Source organism: Herpailurus yagouaroundi, unplaced genomic scaffold (genome assembly GCF_014898765.1).
Source record: "Herpailurus yagouaroundi ecotype Mexico unplaced genomic scaffold, PumYag 188, whole genome shotgun sequence".
Taxonomy (NCBI): Eukaryota; Metazoa; Chordata; class Mammalia; order Carnivora; family Felidae; genus Herpailurus; species Herpailurus yagouaroundi.
Window position 1 is genome coordinate 32,562,752 of NW_024412419.1, and position 17,223 is coordinate 32,579,974.

General features: G+C 37.5%; 1 protein-coding gene across 3 annotated transcripts in view; it reads right to left on the reverse strand.

Moving 5' to 3' along the window:
* MAP4K3 (mitogen-activated protein kinase kinase kinase kinase 3) overlaps positions 1–17,223 on the reverse strand; it is a 207,258-nt gene that overhangs the window by 74,176 nt on the left and 115,859 nt on the right. For all 3 annotated transcript variants that reach the window (XM_040496579.1, XM_040496580.1, XM_040496581.1), the window contains exons 4-8: positions 13,178–13,242; positions 6,835–6,890; positions 6,187–6,234; positions 2,188–2,230; positions 146–218 (exon numbers count right to left, since the gene is read on the reverse strand). In XM_040496579.1, the coding sequence (XP_040352513.1) occupies positions 146–218; positions 2,188–2,230; positions 6,187–6,234; positions 6,835–6,890; positions 13,178–13,242 (285 nt within the window). The remainder of the gene's footprint in view (positions 1–145; positions 219–2,187; positions 2,231–6,186; positions 6,235–6,834; positions 6,891–13,177; positions 13,243–17,223) is intronic.

Here is a 17,223-nt window from a genome sequence, read left to right on the forward strand (position 1 = left end):
ACCCGCCTACACTGCATAAGCTCTTGATGATCTTCTTAATCTGTTTTAGTCTTAAAATTTTTGACCAGTGTATGTTTTCAATAAACGCTGTATTCAATAATGACAGAAAAACAAAATGTTAAATTATCAATTAAAATACAATTACCAATATGGTGTACCAATGAAAGATTTCCGTTTGGCAATTGTAGCTGTAATCTGTGCAGATACTCCAAAATCAGCTATTAAAAAAAGAAGAAACATTTAGGGAAGAAAACTGAGGGAAGGTAAAATGATTTACAGTAACATGAGAAGAAACATTTAACAATTATTTTCATTAAACTAATTTCACAGAAACGAGATATTCTTAAACATCACATTAAACTTTTTTAACTTTTATGGGTTAGCACTAAAATATCACTAAGTAGTCAGGGTGTATTACAGCCAAATAGATTCTCATATATCCCTGCATGAATCAGATGAAAACAAAAGTCAATGATTTTGATGAGAAAGAGCTGAGAAAATTTAACCCGCCAGACTTAATAATATTATAATTTCAAATTCTCAGGACCTGAAATTCAAGGAATATCACTGGAAGGGACCTTACATAGTCATATATTCCATTCACTTCCTGCCATACTCATGATGACTGACATCAAACAAACCAAGAATCTACCGGCAAATCTGCCTAGCCTGAAAAGACACCCAAACAGAATGTTCCCCAAAATCTTACCTTAGCAATACCTTCTAATCCCAACACCAATCACTAGGAAATTTGTTTTTATGCAGGACTTGTTGCTATTCTTTAAGTATGTTGAGGTCTAAATATTTTCTAGTTTTTTAACAGTCATTTCTAAATCCTTATCAACCAACGTTTTATATATAGGATTTCTGTCAGTAAGGCACATAATATTAACACAAAATATTAAACTGCTGATAGAAACTGTTCACTAAGACATCAATAGTTAGATAAATGCTTTTTTCATCTTTAGAGGTAGCTCAGCAAAATTTTATTATGTAAGTTAATTATCAGATAGATACTTTTATATCTGATCAGTCCTACTGTAGGCTATAATTCAAAATAGTTTTATTCATGCTTTTATAAAATAAATGTTTTTTGAATTCTGATTTGTCTTATAGTAATATATAATCCAAAATAACTTTCCTATTTATTAAACTCTTCATTTATTTTTTTTTTTATTTTTTTTTTTCAACGTTTATTTATTTTTGGGACAGAGAGAGACAGAGCATGAACGGGGGAGGGGCAGAGAGAGAGGGAGACACAGAATCGGAAACAGGCTCCAGGCTCCGAGCCATCAGCCCAGAGCCCGCCGCGGGGCTCGAACTCCCGGACCGCGAGATCGTGACCTGGCTGAAGTCGGACGCCCAACCGACTGGGCCACCCAGGCGCCCCTAAACTCTTCATTTAATACCTAACGTCCATGATTCTGTTTATAAAAACTACTATACTATACATGTTCCCAGTCTCAAACTTTCAAATTGAGTTATTATTTAGGTTTGGAACTCTATTTTAGTCATAACCAAAAGTTATAAAAGGTACAGTTTGAAATAAAGCAACATCCAGCATCTAAATTACATCCTTATATTAGTAATATTGTTTTTTTTTTTTTTTTTTTTTTTTTGAGAGAGAGAACAAGTGGGGAAGGGGCAGAGGGAGAGGGAGACAGAGAATCCCAAGCAGGCTCTGCGCTGTCAGTACACAGCTCGATGTGGGGCTGGGTCCCACGACTGTTGGGATCATGACCCGAGCTGAATCAAGAGTCTGACTCTTAACCAACTGAGCCACCTAGGCACCCCGACTATATTTAGTTTTAAATGCTAACGTAAAGGATGTAGGATTTTTGGTGTTATTGATTTTTTGGCTTTTGTTTGTTTACCCTGTTTTTTGGTTACAAGGCAATTTTGTACAAATTTCTTACTAAAAGTCACATTCCTCAAGTTACAGGTGAAAGAATTCCTGAAGAATTACTATTTTGCCTTATCTTTACAACAAATCTGTCATATGTGAAGGGCGGACTCTATCCCCATGTAGGAGAAAAGGGAACAGAAACAGGTTACATATGCCCCTCAAAGAGATTTCCACCTAAAAATACACAGATGCTGAGGGAAAAACTAATCTTACAGAGGCAAATAAAACTTACTATGTTCTGGAATAAATTTGCTCAAATGACAAAATTTTAATTTACTTACCCAATTTTACATGACCATTATCCGTTAACAGAATGTTAGCTCCCTTCAAAGCGAGAACATTTTAGTTAAAGTAAGAAACTTTTTATCAGACAGCACATATAATTGATCAAATATACGTATATAAAATGATCACAAGTGGCAGCCTTAGACCTAGAAATACTTAAAATTTAAAATATGCCCAATTAAAGTGTTAAATTATTATATTTGCAGGAAAACTTAGGGTCTTTTAAGACAATTTGACTATTCTTATAAAATGTTCTACCTTGCAAAACGCTGCTATTAACACAATATGAATGTTATTATGAAAATGATGTATTAGTTTTCATCTGTTATATTCTTACTGATCAAACATTGTGACTGCCCTAAAACGTGACCTAATACTGGCATTTTCATTTCCTGTATTACATCTTAAACGTGTTACTTCCTGTTCTAGGAGTTCATCATCAGTTGAACCACTGCTGGTGCATAAGACTGAACCTTGCTGCTTACTCATGAGGCTGTCTATCTTAATGTGTTTGCCCACAGTTGAGGACCACCCAGAATATAAACAACTAGCCACAGGCCCACCGGATTAAAATGTCACCTGGCTGCATGACTGTGAGATAACAAAATATACACTGGTTTCTACCCCCCAGTTCCTAGCCCAGTTCCCCTGAAAGCCCTGTAATTTCCTAAGTGACAAGAGCCCTAGGAGCATCTTTTGTTCTAGTATATGCTTGCAGACCCTGGTTCTTGATGCAGTGCTCCTGAAACCTTTGTAATTTCAGGGGTCACAAAGTAGTGTCTTCTGTTCTAATGGAGCAACTCTGGGTAGGCTCCTGGATGGCTCCTGGATGAGGGCTGATCACTGGAAAGACCAAGCCATGACTAGAACTTCAGAATTTTCAGCCCTGCCCCCCATTCTCTTGAGAAGGGAGAAGAGCCAAAAATGGAGTTAATGACTGATCACGCCTACATGAGAAAGCCTCCATAAAATCTCAATGGTATGGGGTTTGGAGAGTTTTCGGGTTGAATTACACACAGAGGCACTGGGAGAGGGGTGTGTCTGGAGAATGCACGGAAGCTCCATGCCCCTTCCCACACACCTGGCCCTACACACCTCTCCCATCTGGATGTTCATCTGTATCCTTTATCATATCTTTTAATAAGCTGGTAAACATAAATAATTCCCTGAGTTCCGAGAGCCACACTAACAAATTAACTGAACTCAAGGAGGGGGTCTTTGGAACCTCCAATCTATACAGTCAGTTGCTCAGAAGCACAGCTGATAAACTGGGCTTGAACTGGTATCTGATGTGTGTGTGTGTTGGGGGAAGGGACAGTCTCATGGGGCTGAGCCCTTATCTGTGGGATCTGATGCTCTCTCCAAGTAGACAGTGTCAGAATTGAGTTAAATTGTAGGACACCCAGCTGGTATCACACTGGGGAAAAACCTGCAGACATGTGGTAACCACCAGGGTCAGAATGAAGTGTTCTGTGTGAGTAGTAAAGAAGCCTCAGGAAAGAAGCATATAGTCGGAAAGAACTGAGTTTTTTCCCCCACACAGAAAGGGAAAAAAAACTCAGTTTTTCCCATTTCAATGTTAGTAGCATTTTGGCCACCTCTACTTCCTGATCTGAGCTCCAAAAAAGATGATAAAACCACTACATCTTCAATAAGCCCAAAGGTATAGAGACTTTCTAAATTTTATTCTTTGCCTTTTCTGTAACTTTTAAATGAGCAAGCAAAAGTAAGCAGGCTAAATCTTTAGTCCAAGGTGCCAACAATCATGTAATTATAGGCTAACAGGAAAAGCACTAGGAAACTGGCCCCACCCAAAAAAGAGGAAGCCATAAAGAAGACTGTACCCCCTGATATTACTGGGAATAATGGGAGAAACAAGAAAAAGAAGGGAGAAGGGACTACAGCAGGGATTTTAATTTGATCTAAGCCCCAGCGATCTAGATGTCTGCCACGGTCCTCAGTTTGGTCTTTGCCCAGCTCCAGACTAATTTTCCTAAATTACAGTTTATATCATATTACGTGCATCTATGGCCTCTGATGCTCCCCTCTTCCTTCCATCCTTCCATCTCTCTCTCCTTGAGCAATCAGGTACTATTTTATGTTTTAGGGTTATAGTAATAAATGAGAATAAGCTCCATCTCTCATGAAGTTTACAGTGAATAGGAGAGAAAGAAAATCTAAAAATACATGCACACATGAATGAATGAATGAATGAACCAACAAATGATTCAAAGCCAGGAAGAGGGAAGTACTCTAAAGCCAAGTAAAGCAGGAAGAGAAGGTCTTTCTAAGGCAGTGATGTCTGAGCAGAGATCTAGATGAAGTGAGGGTGCAGAGGCATGCCAAAGTCTGGGAGAAAAACATTCCAGGAAGAGGGCACAGCAAATACAAAGTCTTGGTGCCAGAATGAGTCAACATACTCCAAAACCAGCAAGCTTAGTGTGGCTGGAACAAAATGAGTAAAATGGAGAGGAGTATGAGATGAAGTCAGAGAGAAAAGCTGGGGCCAGATCATGTAACACCTTACAGGCAATGGTAAAACAAAACAAAACAAAACAAAACAAAACAAAACAAAACAAAACAAAACAAAACACCCCAAAACAAACATCTGGATGTTACAGTGAGTAACGGGATGGTGGTTTATAAGCAGAAGAGTGACAAGCTCTGATTTAAAAAGATCACTCTGGTTGCAAGGTGGAGAAGGACTGCAGAAACACACAAGAACAGGAACAGGGAGACTGGTTGGAAGGCTGCTGCAGAAGTGCAGGTATTAACAGACCGATGGCTTAGACCAGGGTAGAAATAGTGGTGATGGTCACACTCTCCCCAGCTGGGCTCAAACTCTGAAGTTCATCACACAATTCCTCCTGGAATCGAGCACAAAACCATCCGGCTATCCCCATCATATGTTCTCTTCTCTTTGATAATATGGCACAGTTTTTATATTCCCTAAAATGACCCCACACTTTCTGACGTCTTCATTTTTGCTTACATTGTTCCCTCTGCTTGGAAGGCACTCCAACCTCCATTTCTGACACAAATTTATCAGTCTTTCCAGATCATCTATGTGCTGATGACATAGTGCTTTTAATGCACTCATGTTATACTTCTCCCTATGAACTCCAAAGCTCTTTGCTTAGGTCTTAAATGGCTTATGAAAAACACTTAAAGTAAAGGATCTCAGCAGATGATCTGAGAGTTCACCGAAATTTCATGTAAAATATGAAGGCATATGCATGAGGACATTTTCTGAAAAGAGAGTCCATGGCTTTCATTAGAGACTCAAAGAACAACATGATTAAGAAAAAAAATATTAAGAACCTTTATGCCAGAGAAAACCTCAGAAAATAAAAGGGGGAGAGAAATAGGAGAAAAGATGAATGAGGAAGAAGGTAAAAGAAAAATAAATGAAAGAAAAGAACTAAGTTGGGGAGATGGCAGTATCTTTAGAAAGAACCTCAGGAAGCCCTGCCCAAGCACCCTGTTTTACCGCAGAGCTGACCCCAGCACACCCAGTGCACCTGCTCTCCTCTGCCAGTTAAATCAGATCATCAGAAGATGTTACAATTGAATTTATCCATTTTGAAACATTATTAATGATAGTTCCTTAAGACTACCAAAGTTTTCTAAAATATTCAAAGTATGAAATGTTGTAAAAACCCTAACTTGATGGAAGCTAAGGACTTAATTTGCAATTTACAAATAAATAACTAGAGATAAGCTAATACGGGTTATTATAACACTAATCCATAAACGTATGCTTTAAACAAGTGAATTTTGTGGCAAGTGAATCACATCTCAACAAAGTGAATCGTATATCAATAAGGCTACTTTAAAAAAGTAATAAAATTCTTAAAAGTGTCACTTAATTTTATTACAGTAACATATTTCAGGTAAGAAATTCATTAGATAGACTAAGACAATTTTGCTCAACAGTTTGGTCCGAGTATTTAAAAATGAAGAGAGGGCCATTAGGTTAAACTTATGATGTATACCTTTATATCTCTGTGCATTTTTCCTTTACTGTGAAGATAGTATAATCCCTGGAGTTTCAAGAAAGAAAAAGAAAAAAAAAAACAGAAAAATTAACAAGACTTAATTTATTACAGAGAATACTTTGGGATTTAAAGTGATCAACTGAGTAGCAGTTTCTGTTTTTTATTTACTCATCACAGATAATCTAGCAGTAATCATTAATTTATTTTACTGAAATAGCCTAAAAGAAGAATCAAGAAAATGAAAAAGGCAAAGTTCTGTTGGAACCACTAATTTTCTTAAGACAATACTTTCCACTAAACTCTGCAAATAGTTTGAAATAACTTTTAAAAAGCATAAATGCAATTAGTATTAAAATGAGCTTCAATTCCCATAAGAGTGCTTAATTTTTAAGCCTTTCTTTGGTATTCAGAGAAGTATAAAAATACGAAACAACAAATTCACAGCACTTAAATTTGAGGTCATATTGTCACACTGAGGCTTTATAGTGCTTATCTGCAAATAAAATTTGAGTCTACTAGACAATTAAAAATGTGTTAATATACAAGAATTTACCAAATTAGATGTTCAATCCTTACTTTACTTAACAGACAATGCACAATAATTAAACAGTCTAATAAAAAATGTTAAATCAGCACTGGATTTACCTGTAGTGTTTCTCTGCTAACATATGCAATTTGCAGTTCTGACAGAGGTCCCGTTACTGTAAGAGAAGAAAATTTATATTAATGAAATTAGTCAAAGCATGTTTTTCAGTAAATGGCAAAGTTTTTACAAGTTCCACTAAGCAGTAGCCTTAATACACCTAAAAAACTGTACTAAAACATAAGCTTCATGAGGGCAACATTTTTTAAACCTGGTTTTTTCAGTGTTGTATCTCCAGTGTTCAGAACGGTGCCTAGCAGGGGAAAGCTGCAAACAAATGTTGTGGAATGAATAAGACTGAAATACTCTCTGAAATTAATTGTATTTTCATTTTTGTACCTTGCTGATCAATATTACCTCTTAAATGTTAAAAGAAATAAATCATGGCCTAGAGGTTTAGCTAGTTTCTTTTTTAATGTTTATTTATCTTGAGAGAGGAGAGTGTGCACACATAAGCTGGGAAGAAGCGGAGAGAGAGGGAGACAGAGAGTCCCTATCTATGCTGACAGCACATTAATATATGATCATAAACATATATATGAACATAATATATGTTCATAAAGATGCAATCAATAGACAAGTTTGGAAAGTAAAGGTCTCTTCCTTACCCAAACTATTACTCAATAATACTCAGTAATTACTCAATATCAATAGTTTGGCCTAAGGTCTACCAGACAATCTTATAAAGAGACATTTTAAATAATGTATGTTATGCATCTCACACAAGATTATGAATGGAATCATGTTACATATACAATTCTGAAACCTGCCCTTTTCACTTACCACAGACACCTTTCCATATCAATACATGTAACTTAAATCATATTATTTAAATAATATTTCTCTGTGTGCATCTATCCACTACTGAAGACATTTAAGTAGTTTTCTCTTTTTCACTACTAAATCACTTTAGAATAAAGAATTACATTAGATGGGAGAGACTATTCTAAGAATGGAACTAAATTCCAGTGGTGGAATCTTTTGCTAGATAGTAATCCCATATTTACCCAAACTTAACAACTTTGTAAAAATGTTTACTTTGGAGTACTTGTGGTATTTCACAATTGTGGAAGAGAGAAATGTATTTCACTTAGATTCTACTGGAGCGCCTGGGTTAAGCATATGACTCTTGATCCGGCTCAGGTCATGATCTCACGCTTTGTAGGGTCAAGCCCCTGTGTTGGGCTCTGTGCTGATAGTGCAAAGCCTGCTTGGGATTCTCTCTCTCTCTCCTTTTCTCTCTCTCCCTTACTACCCTTCTCCCTCTTGTGCTCTCCCTCTCTCTCTCTCAAAATGAATGGATAAACACACACACACAAAAAAGTTTCCATTGAGGACAAGTCTGGGTCTGAGTGTCTGAAGACAAGCCATATAACTAATTCTTATGGTTTGTAAGCCCACTCTCATTCAGTAAGATGGGCATCCTTTAGATTTCTGTTTCCACAGTATGGCAAACAATCTGAATACCCTGAAAATAACACCTACAAATGACAGAAAAGAGTATTTTAAATAATCTTTTAAATGCCTAGCTAAGTTTGTTAACAGTAAGAGACTTTCCCAGGAACCAAAAACAAAGAGGAAATGAAAATCAGAATGGTAAAAATGTGAAATATTCTAGCCGTCTCTAAGGGAAAGGCCAATCTTGGTAAGCTGGGGTGTTGATTTTACCCCCTACAGGAACACAGAAGAAAAGGCCATAGGTCTGTAGAGGCAGAGTTAAAACAAATATCCCCACATAACCAGAACCCTCGAAGGACTACATCCTCATTTTAAAAGGGTAGCCAAGCACAAGGAGAAGACTCAGGATTTTGTGCCATGGCCTGGGATCTGGATAGGGGAAAATATCTTCTCCTGATGCTGTCACCACAGGCTTCTTGGTCATTCACGTTCAGGGTTCAGATACACTGGATACACTGACGTCTTGGGGTCACAGGAAAAAACCACTGTGGAAGGATACACTCTCAAAAGCCATGTATAATTCCCACTGACGATGATCTCAGAACTCAAAATTATTAAATAAATGAGAAAGCAATTCGCCATAACTGACATGAAAAACTGTGGAAAATTGTTAACAATATTAAACAGAAATGAAAATGCTCAATAGAGGAGAAAATGCATTATGCTGGAACAATAAAAGGTTCTAATGTTAGTTCTTCAAAGAAAAAGTAAACAAATGGAGAGGAAAAAACTCATGAAAAAATGTAAATTCAAAATGTATCCACGCCCCCCACACACACCTGTGGTGGTTTAAAATATGTCCAAGAATTCTTTGATATTTCCCCCTCAAGAGTTGGAACTTAATTCCCTTCCTGAGTATGGGCTGGACAGAAACGACTTGCTTCTGAAGAACAAAATATGGCAGAAGGGGCAGCATATGACTTCTGCCACTCCATCATAAAAGGCTGCGTGGCCTCCTCCCGCTCTCTGGAATCACTTGCTCTGGGGCGGGGCGGGGGTGGGGTGGGGAGGGGGGTAGCCAGCCACCATATTGTGAAGACACTCAAGCTGTCCCATGGCTAGATCCACAGAGCAAAAAATTGAGACCTGCCAACAGCCATCAAGGAACTGAAGCTTTCTGTCAACAACCACATTAAGTGAAACCACTTGACAGTAAATTCTCCAGCCCTGGTCAGGCCTGGATAACTGCAGTCCCAGCTAACAGCAACGCTGCAGCTTTATGAGAGAATCTGAGCTGGACTCACCCAATTAAGCCATTCTTGAATTCCTGACCCTCAGAAACTGTGACACAATATTGGCTGTTTTAAGCTGCCAAATTTGGGGATCATTTGTTATACAGCAATAGACAACTAATACAGTTCTCTCTTTTAAGATTTAAATTTAAAAAGTCATATAGAGTGATGGAATTAAGAGCCGTAAAACAAAATATAAAAATTGGTTTAATGATACTTTAGAAAGCCGAAATAAAAGAGGGAAAAAAGCAGGCATTACCCAAAAAAGGGCAAGTTCTTTACAAATTTTGCAAGACAGATCAATATGGTTTGTAGATACCTATAAAAAAAGCAAAACCCCACAAGCATTAGGGTTATTAGAAAAGAAGAACTTTCTCTTTTACTAGATAAGGTAACCCAAGTTATTACACTACTCCCACAGAAGGACAATGTGATAAAAGAGAGAGGAGAGAAGAGAAAGAGAAATACAGGTATATGTCTTATGTGGCTGTGTAAGCAGAGAGCGCTGCAGACTACCCGAAGAGGAGTACACACATCTCCACGAGGAGGTCATTTGGTAGAAGTCAGGGTGCAGTCAAGAGTGAATAGAGAGACAGGGTCTGGGGTTCTTTGTATAATCATGTAAATCCCTCGCATGTACATTTGAGAATACTCAGGGCATTGCAAACGATCATTTCTCCCGTTGACCCAGCTGATCAGTTTAAATCAATCAATATTAACAAATCCATATTACTTTGTTACTTCCAACGTTTGGCTGAAATGGAAATAACAACAATCACGACAAAACTATTTCCGTAACTAAACTGGTCCTCTTGCTTCTTCCTGAAGAAAGCAGAAGAGATGCCTAAGGCCATGCATACATACTATCTGGTGGAACTATTTGACAATTGGAGAAAGGCTTAAAAAAAGGATGCTTAAAACGGAGGTCATAAAAGAATGAATGAAAAATTACAAGAGAATAAGACACAAATATAAAATGAAGGGAGGGGCACCTGGCTGGCTCAGTAGGTTGAGCGTCTAACTTCAGCTCAGGTCATGATCTCACAGTTCCCAAGTTTGAGCCTGGTGTCGAGCTCTGTGCTGACAGCTCAGAGCCTGGAGCCTGCTTCAGATTCTGTGTCTTCCTCTCTCTCTGCCCCTCCCCTGCTCATATTCTGTCTCTCAAAAATAAATAAAAACGTTAAAAAATTTTTCTAAATGAAGGAGACTTGAAATAGAACCAAGTAATTTCTAGAAATGAAAAATACAGTCCAAAAATTAAAACCTTATGCATGTACTAATCACAGCTGTAAAATCCATATACTATAGGAGGGTTATGAGTATCCTCAGTGCTCTACTGAAGGATTAAACAGTGCAAACTACAAGGTTGAGTTTAAGAGACACAGAGAAGATTTAATGTATATCTAATTGAAATTTTAAAGGAGAGATCAGAGAGACTGAGGTAGAAAAGATTTTGGAAGACAGAATTACTGATAATTGTCCACGCTTGATAAGTGAAATCCTCTGAGGTAAGCACTTTAAGACCTAAGCAAAAAAAGGCAATGCAAATCCGTATTTAGACACTAAAAACACCATAAATTAAGAGAAAAAAAAAAAATCTTAAAACCAATTAGAAAAAGGTTGCCTGAAAAGGATCAATGTATAGTGAGAGAAGAAGATACTACAGAAAAACTATAAAAGCTAGAAGACAATGCTGACAGCAAATATCTGTCTATGCCTCTTACACGACAAGTGAAGGGTGAGGGTCAAACACTGAGAGTTCAACCACTAGAAGACCTAGTACAGAACTTTAGGATGAAGGAAATTAAATGAGTAAGTATGAGAAAAAATAGTAGACAAATTAGTCCAAATTAAGACAACAAAAAGGGAAATAGCTTTTTGACTTCGGAAGAAATCACAAGCTTCCAGACATACTGTGTGTTCTACAATGCAAAATAATGCCACATACGTCTCACTTTTCACTGAATCTTTGAAATCAAAATGTCATTAATAAAAAAGTTTCTCACATATAAAGAACAGTTGTACTTAATACAAAATATACTCAGAAAAGAAAGAACTTTTCATAAAGCAGAAATGTTCTCATGTTCTTCCATCTGGCTTTCAAGTCTCTCTGTATCTGACCCCATCCCCCAAATACACCCCCCACATCAATAAGAGTGATGTTACCCGTCACACCTTCACATCACCGTACTGCTGTTTCACCTCCTAGAATGTACTTGTACCTCTTCTTTCTACCCAAAGTTTATGCATCAATTGAAAACCCATTTTCCTCATTAAGCCTTCAAAAACAATTCCAGAAAATCTATCATTTCCTTTTTCCTATTCCAACTGTAGTTAGCAGTACTTTAAAATACTATTATGTCAATCTTTATGGTAAAAGTAAAATGTATACCAAGAAGATACAGTAAAGTGAAGTGAGATGGAGACAGTAAAATTCCTACCCAAACAGTCTGTTAACATCTGTTTTATTACAATCAGCCTTCAAAATTACTTAAGAGGCCCTAACGGGAAAATCTGAGCCAAAATCCCATATAAAGAAAAATGCAACCTTTTCCAAAATATTTTCTCATAAAATTGACATCTGACTTATTAAGACATTACTTTACATTAATCTTTAAAAAGCATATCTCTAGTAAAAGAATAAACTCTGCAGCTTGTGACAATAACCCATTAACAGAAACAGAACAGGACGGGGAGAGAAAGAAAAGACAGTAAACGCTGTTATTTTACTTTACAAGTCTTTCTTACATACTCCACTGAAATCTCAATAAAAAAGTTTTAATAATTTTTAAACATTTTTATTAATGTTTATTTATTTCTGAGAGACAGAGACAGAATGCGAATGAGGGAGGTGCAGAGAGAGAGAGGGAGACACAGAATCCAAAGGAGGCTCCAGGCTCTGAGCTGTTAGCACAAAGCCTGACGTGGGGCTCGAACTCACCAACAGTGAGATCATGACCTGAGCTGAAGTCGGATGCTTAACCAACTGAGCCACGAAGGCACCCCAAAAAGTTTTAATAATTTTTAATACCCCAGAATCTAGTATTTTTAAAAAGTAAACAATTTAATTGATGCTTCTTGAATACACAAGAGCAAATCAATGATCTTTGTATTAATACCACGCGTGTATTAACTAGATATTCTTTTGGCTTAGCGTTAACTATCAAGGCCTTTTTTACATGTTATTTACAAGCTTGAGTTTGAAATTTTGTTTATTTATTTTGAGAGAGAGAGAGAGATAGAGAGAGAGAGAGAGAGGGATAGCATGAGCAGGGGAGTGGCTGAGCAAGGGAGAGAGAGCATTCCAAGCAGGCTCCACACTGTCAGTGCAGAGCCCCATGCAGGGCTCGATCCCACGAACTGTGAGATCATGGCCTGAGCTGAAATCCAGAGTTGGATACTTAACCAACTGAACCACCCAGGCCCCCTGAAACTATATATAATATGCCTTCTTTAGAAATAGCAACCAATTCAACTGCCTATAATTTTGTAACTTATAAAGCAAATGCTCCTTTCATCCATATATATCTTACATTCTTTTATATATCTAAATAATAATAAAACATTAGTTTTCTCTCCTGAAAACATTAATGCTTTAATAACTATATTTTAAGAAACTCTACTTAATCTCTATAAAACATAACTTTTGTCTTACCATGATAAATATCCTGTAAAGAACCACCTCCACAAAACTCCATGCATATCCAAAGTTTATCTCGCCTATAAAGAGAATATAAACATGTATCACATTTTCATGATGAAAATGATCTGAGGTAACAAGTACTTTAAGGTTGTATGCTATAACCTTGAAAAACCACATAAATTCAACGTGCTAAGAAAAAAAGCTAGTTAATCTCTATGAGTAAAAGAATTAATATAATGTGTTGTTATAACTCAATCCAAGGTTTTAATCCTTAAAATAGACCATTTGTAGGATATAAAAATGTCAGACACATCCAAACAAAATTCCCTCTAGTTAAAAACTTTCCTCCCCCTCCCAGTTTACCTACCTACTCCAAGACAGTATTATAGAAGTTAAATGTTAGTTAAAATGCTCAGACCAAAAACTATGTAGAAGATTCATCACAGAATGGCAATACATCTCAAAGCATATCACATTAATAGTGCTATCATCAACAAAACAGACAAAATGCAAATTTTACCATCACATCTAGTAAACAAAGGTCTTTCCAAAACAATCTGTTAAAATTTATCACTTACCTGTCTTTATATAGCATTTCCCTCTCACACTCAATTAAGATATCATAATCACAGTCACAAGAGAAATAATTAGCAAAGATTTGATAGCTTATTCCTTGTTCAATTATTCACAACTTCATCTCACAATGTACCAGGAAATATACTATTCTCAGGGGGCAGAGATGGAATAGAAAGTCTCTGAACCCAGCAAGTTCAGTTGAACACAGAAGATTCTACCTTAACATGTCTGTCTCTCTCCCCACTGCATTCACAGTGCTTAGAAGAGCCAGCAAATGAATATTTCATAAATGAATGAATACAAGAGTGACTGAAAAAAATAAACAAATTGATTAGATCAAGAGTCAGCAACTCTGGCCAGTGGGCCGAATCTAGCCTACTGTCTGATTTGTACAGCCCAGGAACTAAGAACGGTTTATGTGTATACACACACACATCTATATGTATGTATATGAATATATGTGTGTATATATATGTGCGTGTTTTAATTTAAATTCAAGTTAGTTAACATACAGCGCAGTCTTAGCTTCAGGAGTAGAAACCAGTGATTCATCTCTTACATATGACAGACACCCAGTACTCATCCCAACATATGCCCTCCTTAATGCCCATCACCCATTTAACCCATCCCCCACCCACCTCTCCTCCAGCAACCCTCAGTTTGTTCTCTGTATTTAGGAGTCTCCTATGGTTTGCCTCCCTCTCCGTTTTTATTTTATTTTTCCTCCTCTTCCCCTATGTTCATCTGTTAAGTTTCTCAAATTCCACATGAGTGAAATCATGTATTTGTCTTCCCATGACTTATTTCGCTTAGCATAATACACTCTACTTCCATCCATGCTGTTGCAAATGGCAAGATTTCATTTTTTGATGGCCAAGTAATATTCGTGTGTGTGTGTGTGTGTGTGTGTGTGTACACACACACACAACTTCTTTATCCATTCATCAGCCAATGGACATTTGGCCTCTTTGCATACTTTGGCTACTGTTGACAGCACTGCCATAAACATTGGGGTGCATGTGCTCCTTCAAATAGGCATTTTTGTAGCCTTTGGATAAATACCTATTGGTGCAATGCTGGGTCGTAGGGTAGTTCTACTTTTAATTTTTTGAGGAACCTCCACACTGTTTTCCAGAATGGCTGCACCAGTTTGCATTTCCACCAACAGTGCAAAAGGGTTTCCCTTTCTCCTCATCCTCGCCAACATCTGATGTTGCCTGAGTTGTTAGTGTTAGCCATTCTGACAACTGTGAGGTGGTATCTCATTGTGATTTTGATTTGTATTTCCCTGCTGATGAGTGATGTTGAGCATCTTTTCAGGTATCTGTTAGCCGCTTGGATGTCCTCTTTGGAAAAGTGTCAATTCCTGTCTTTTGCCCATTTCTTCATTGGATTATTTGGTTTTTTGGGTGTTGAGTTTGCTAAGTTCTTTATAGATTTTGGTACTAACCCTTTATATGATATGTCATTTGCAAATATCTTCTCCCATTCTGTTGGTTGCCTTTTAGTTTTGGTGACTGTTTCCTATGCTGTACAGAAGCTTTTTATCTTGATGAGGTCCCAACAGTTCATTTTTGCTTTTATTTCCCTTGCCTCTGGAGACATGTCAAGTAAGAAGTTGCTATGGCCGAAGTCAAAGAGGTTGCTGCCTGTTTTCTCCTGTAGGATTTTGATGGTTTCTTGTCTCACATTTAGGTCTTTCATCCATTTTGAATTAATTTTTGTGTTACGGGTAAGAAAGTGGTCTAGTTTTATTCTTCAGCATGTCGCTGTCCAGTTCTTCGAGTACATTTGCTGAAGAGACTGTCTTTTTTCCATTGGATACTCTTTCCTGCTTCGGTTTTTATATTTTTAAATGGTTGGGGGCAAAAATCAAAAGAAGAATTTTTCTTGACACATGACAATTATACAAAGTTCAAATTTTAGTGTCCATATAAAGTTTGATTGAAACACAGTGACACTCACTTATGGCTACTTTTGTACTAAAGCAGCGTAATTGAGTAGCTGTGACAGAGAAACAGACAAAGCCTAAAATATTTACCATATGGTTCTTTACAGAAAAGGTGTGCTGATCCCTGGATTAGACTGTAATTTGATTAAGTACACAATCCAGGCATGAATAACATTCTGTGAGAACCCAGAGGTAAGAATATCTAGGAAAGTCAAGGGAAATTTTAGGGAGGAGATATCATTTGTTGTGTCTTGAAGTTAAAGTAGGAATTCAACACCGAGAGACAGGGAAGGGGCCTGCTCAGAGAATGAAAATTTGAAAGAAGATGCTACACTTGAAAGACTATGGGTAATTTAATGTGAATCAAACGCAGACTACCTGAAGAGACAATGGCAGGAAAGGAAGCTAGAATAGGTGGGGTGACACTGTAAAACAATGCTTGGTTTATAAACTCCTCAGTTCAGTTACCTTCATCTGGATGGTCTCTACTTTGTCAATGTCTTTTAAAATGTAGCATCCAGAATCAAGTACTATTCTAAGTGTTGCATACAAAGTGGAGTTGCCGGGGCGCCTGGGTGGCTCAGCTGGTTGAGTGTCTGACTTTGGCTCAGGTCACAATCTCATGGTTCGTGGGTTTCAGCCCTGTGTTGGGCTCTGTGCTGACAGCTCAGAGCCTGGAGCCTATTTCAGATTCTGTCTCCCCCTCTCTCTGCCCTGACCCCACCCGTGCTCTGTCTCTCTGTCTCTAAAATAAATAAACATTAAAAAAGTGGAGTTGTTATCAGACATAGATCACACATGGTGGTGGTGAGAGATTAACCAGACCTACAAGGAGAGTGGACGTGGTTGAGTACATGCAGCATGTAACAGGGAACACAAGGATCCGAGCATGAACATCAGTACACAGTGAAAAAAATACCATGATTTTAGAGGCAAAGCTGACATAGTGAGGACCGGAAGAAGAAATCTGAAGTCACTCTAGTATCTAAAATTCACAGGTGGTCCACAGACCAATGAAACTGAGGCATGACAGTGGATGGTGAAGTATGAGCTAGCTGCCCAGTGGTCTGGTTTTACTAACTCTCAGAATACATGCCCGGGGCTGGCAGATGGATGTCTTATTCAAAAGGATGAAGGCATTTATGGCTGGTGATTGCAACACAGGGAGAAGTCTAATTACCCTTGAGAATCAACAATTATCTCCTTTATTTGAACACTTATATTTCTATTAACTGGGCTAAAGGCTATCTTCAGGTTCTTAGCAACTGCTCTAAAACCTCTGATTTTAAGTTTGAAGTTAACTAAAACCTCTGGATCTTTTTTATGTTAAAAAGGAGTCAGATGATTCTCCAGCTTCACATTTGTTTATCTGGTTCATTAAAACTATGCATAGGACTTTGTCCTTATTTGTTAAATCTCACATAAACCAAAGGTCCTTGTGGTACTCAATAAGTTTTCAGAGTGTAAAATAAAAGGGGTTCTAATAGCAAAATGTTTGGGAACCACTGCTCTAAAATATTTTCACATCTGT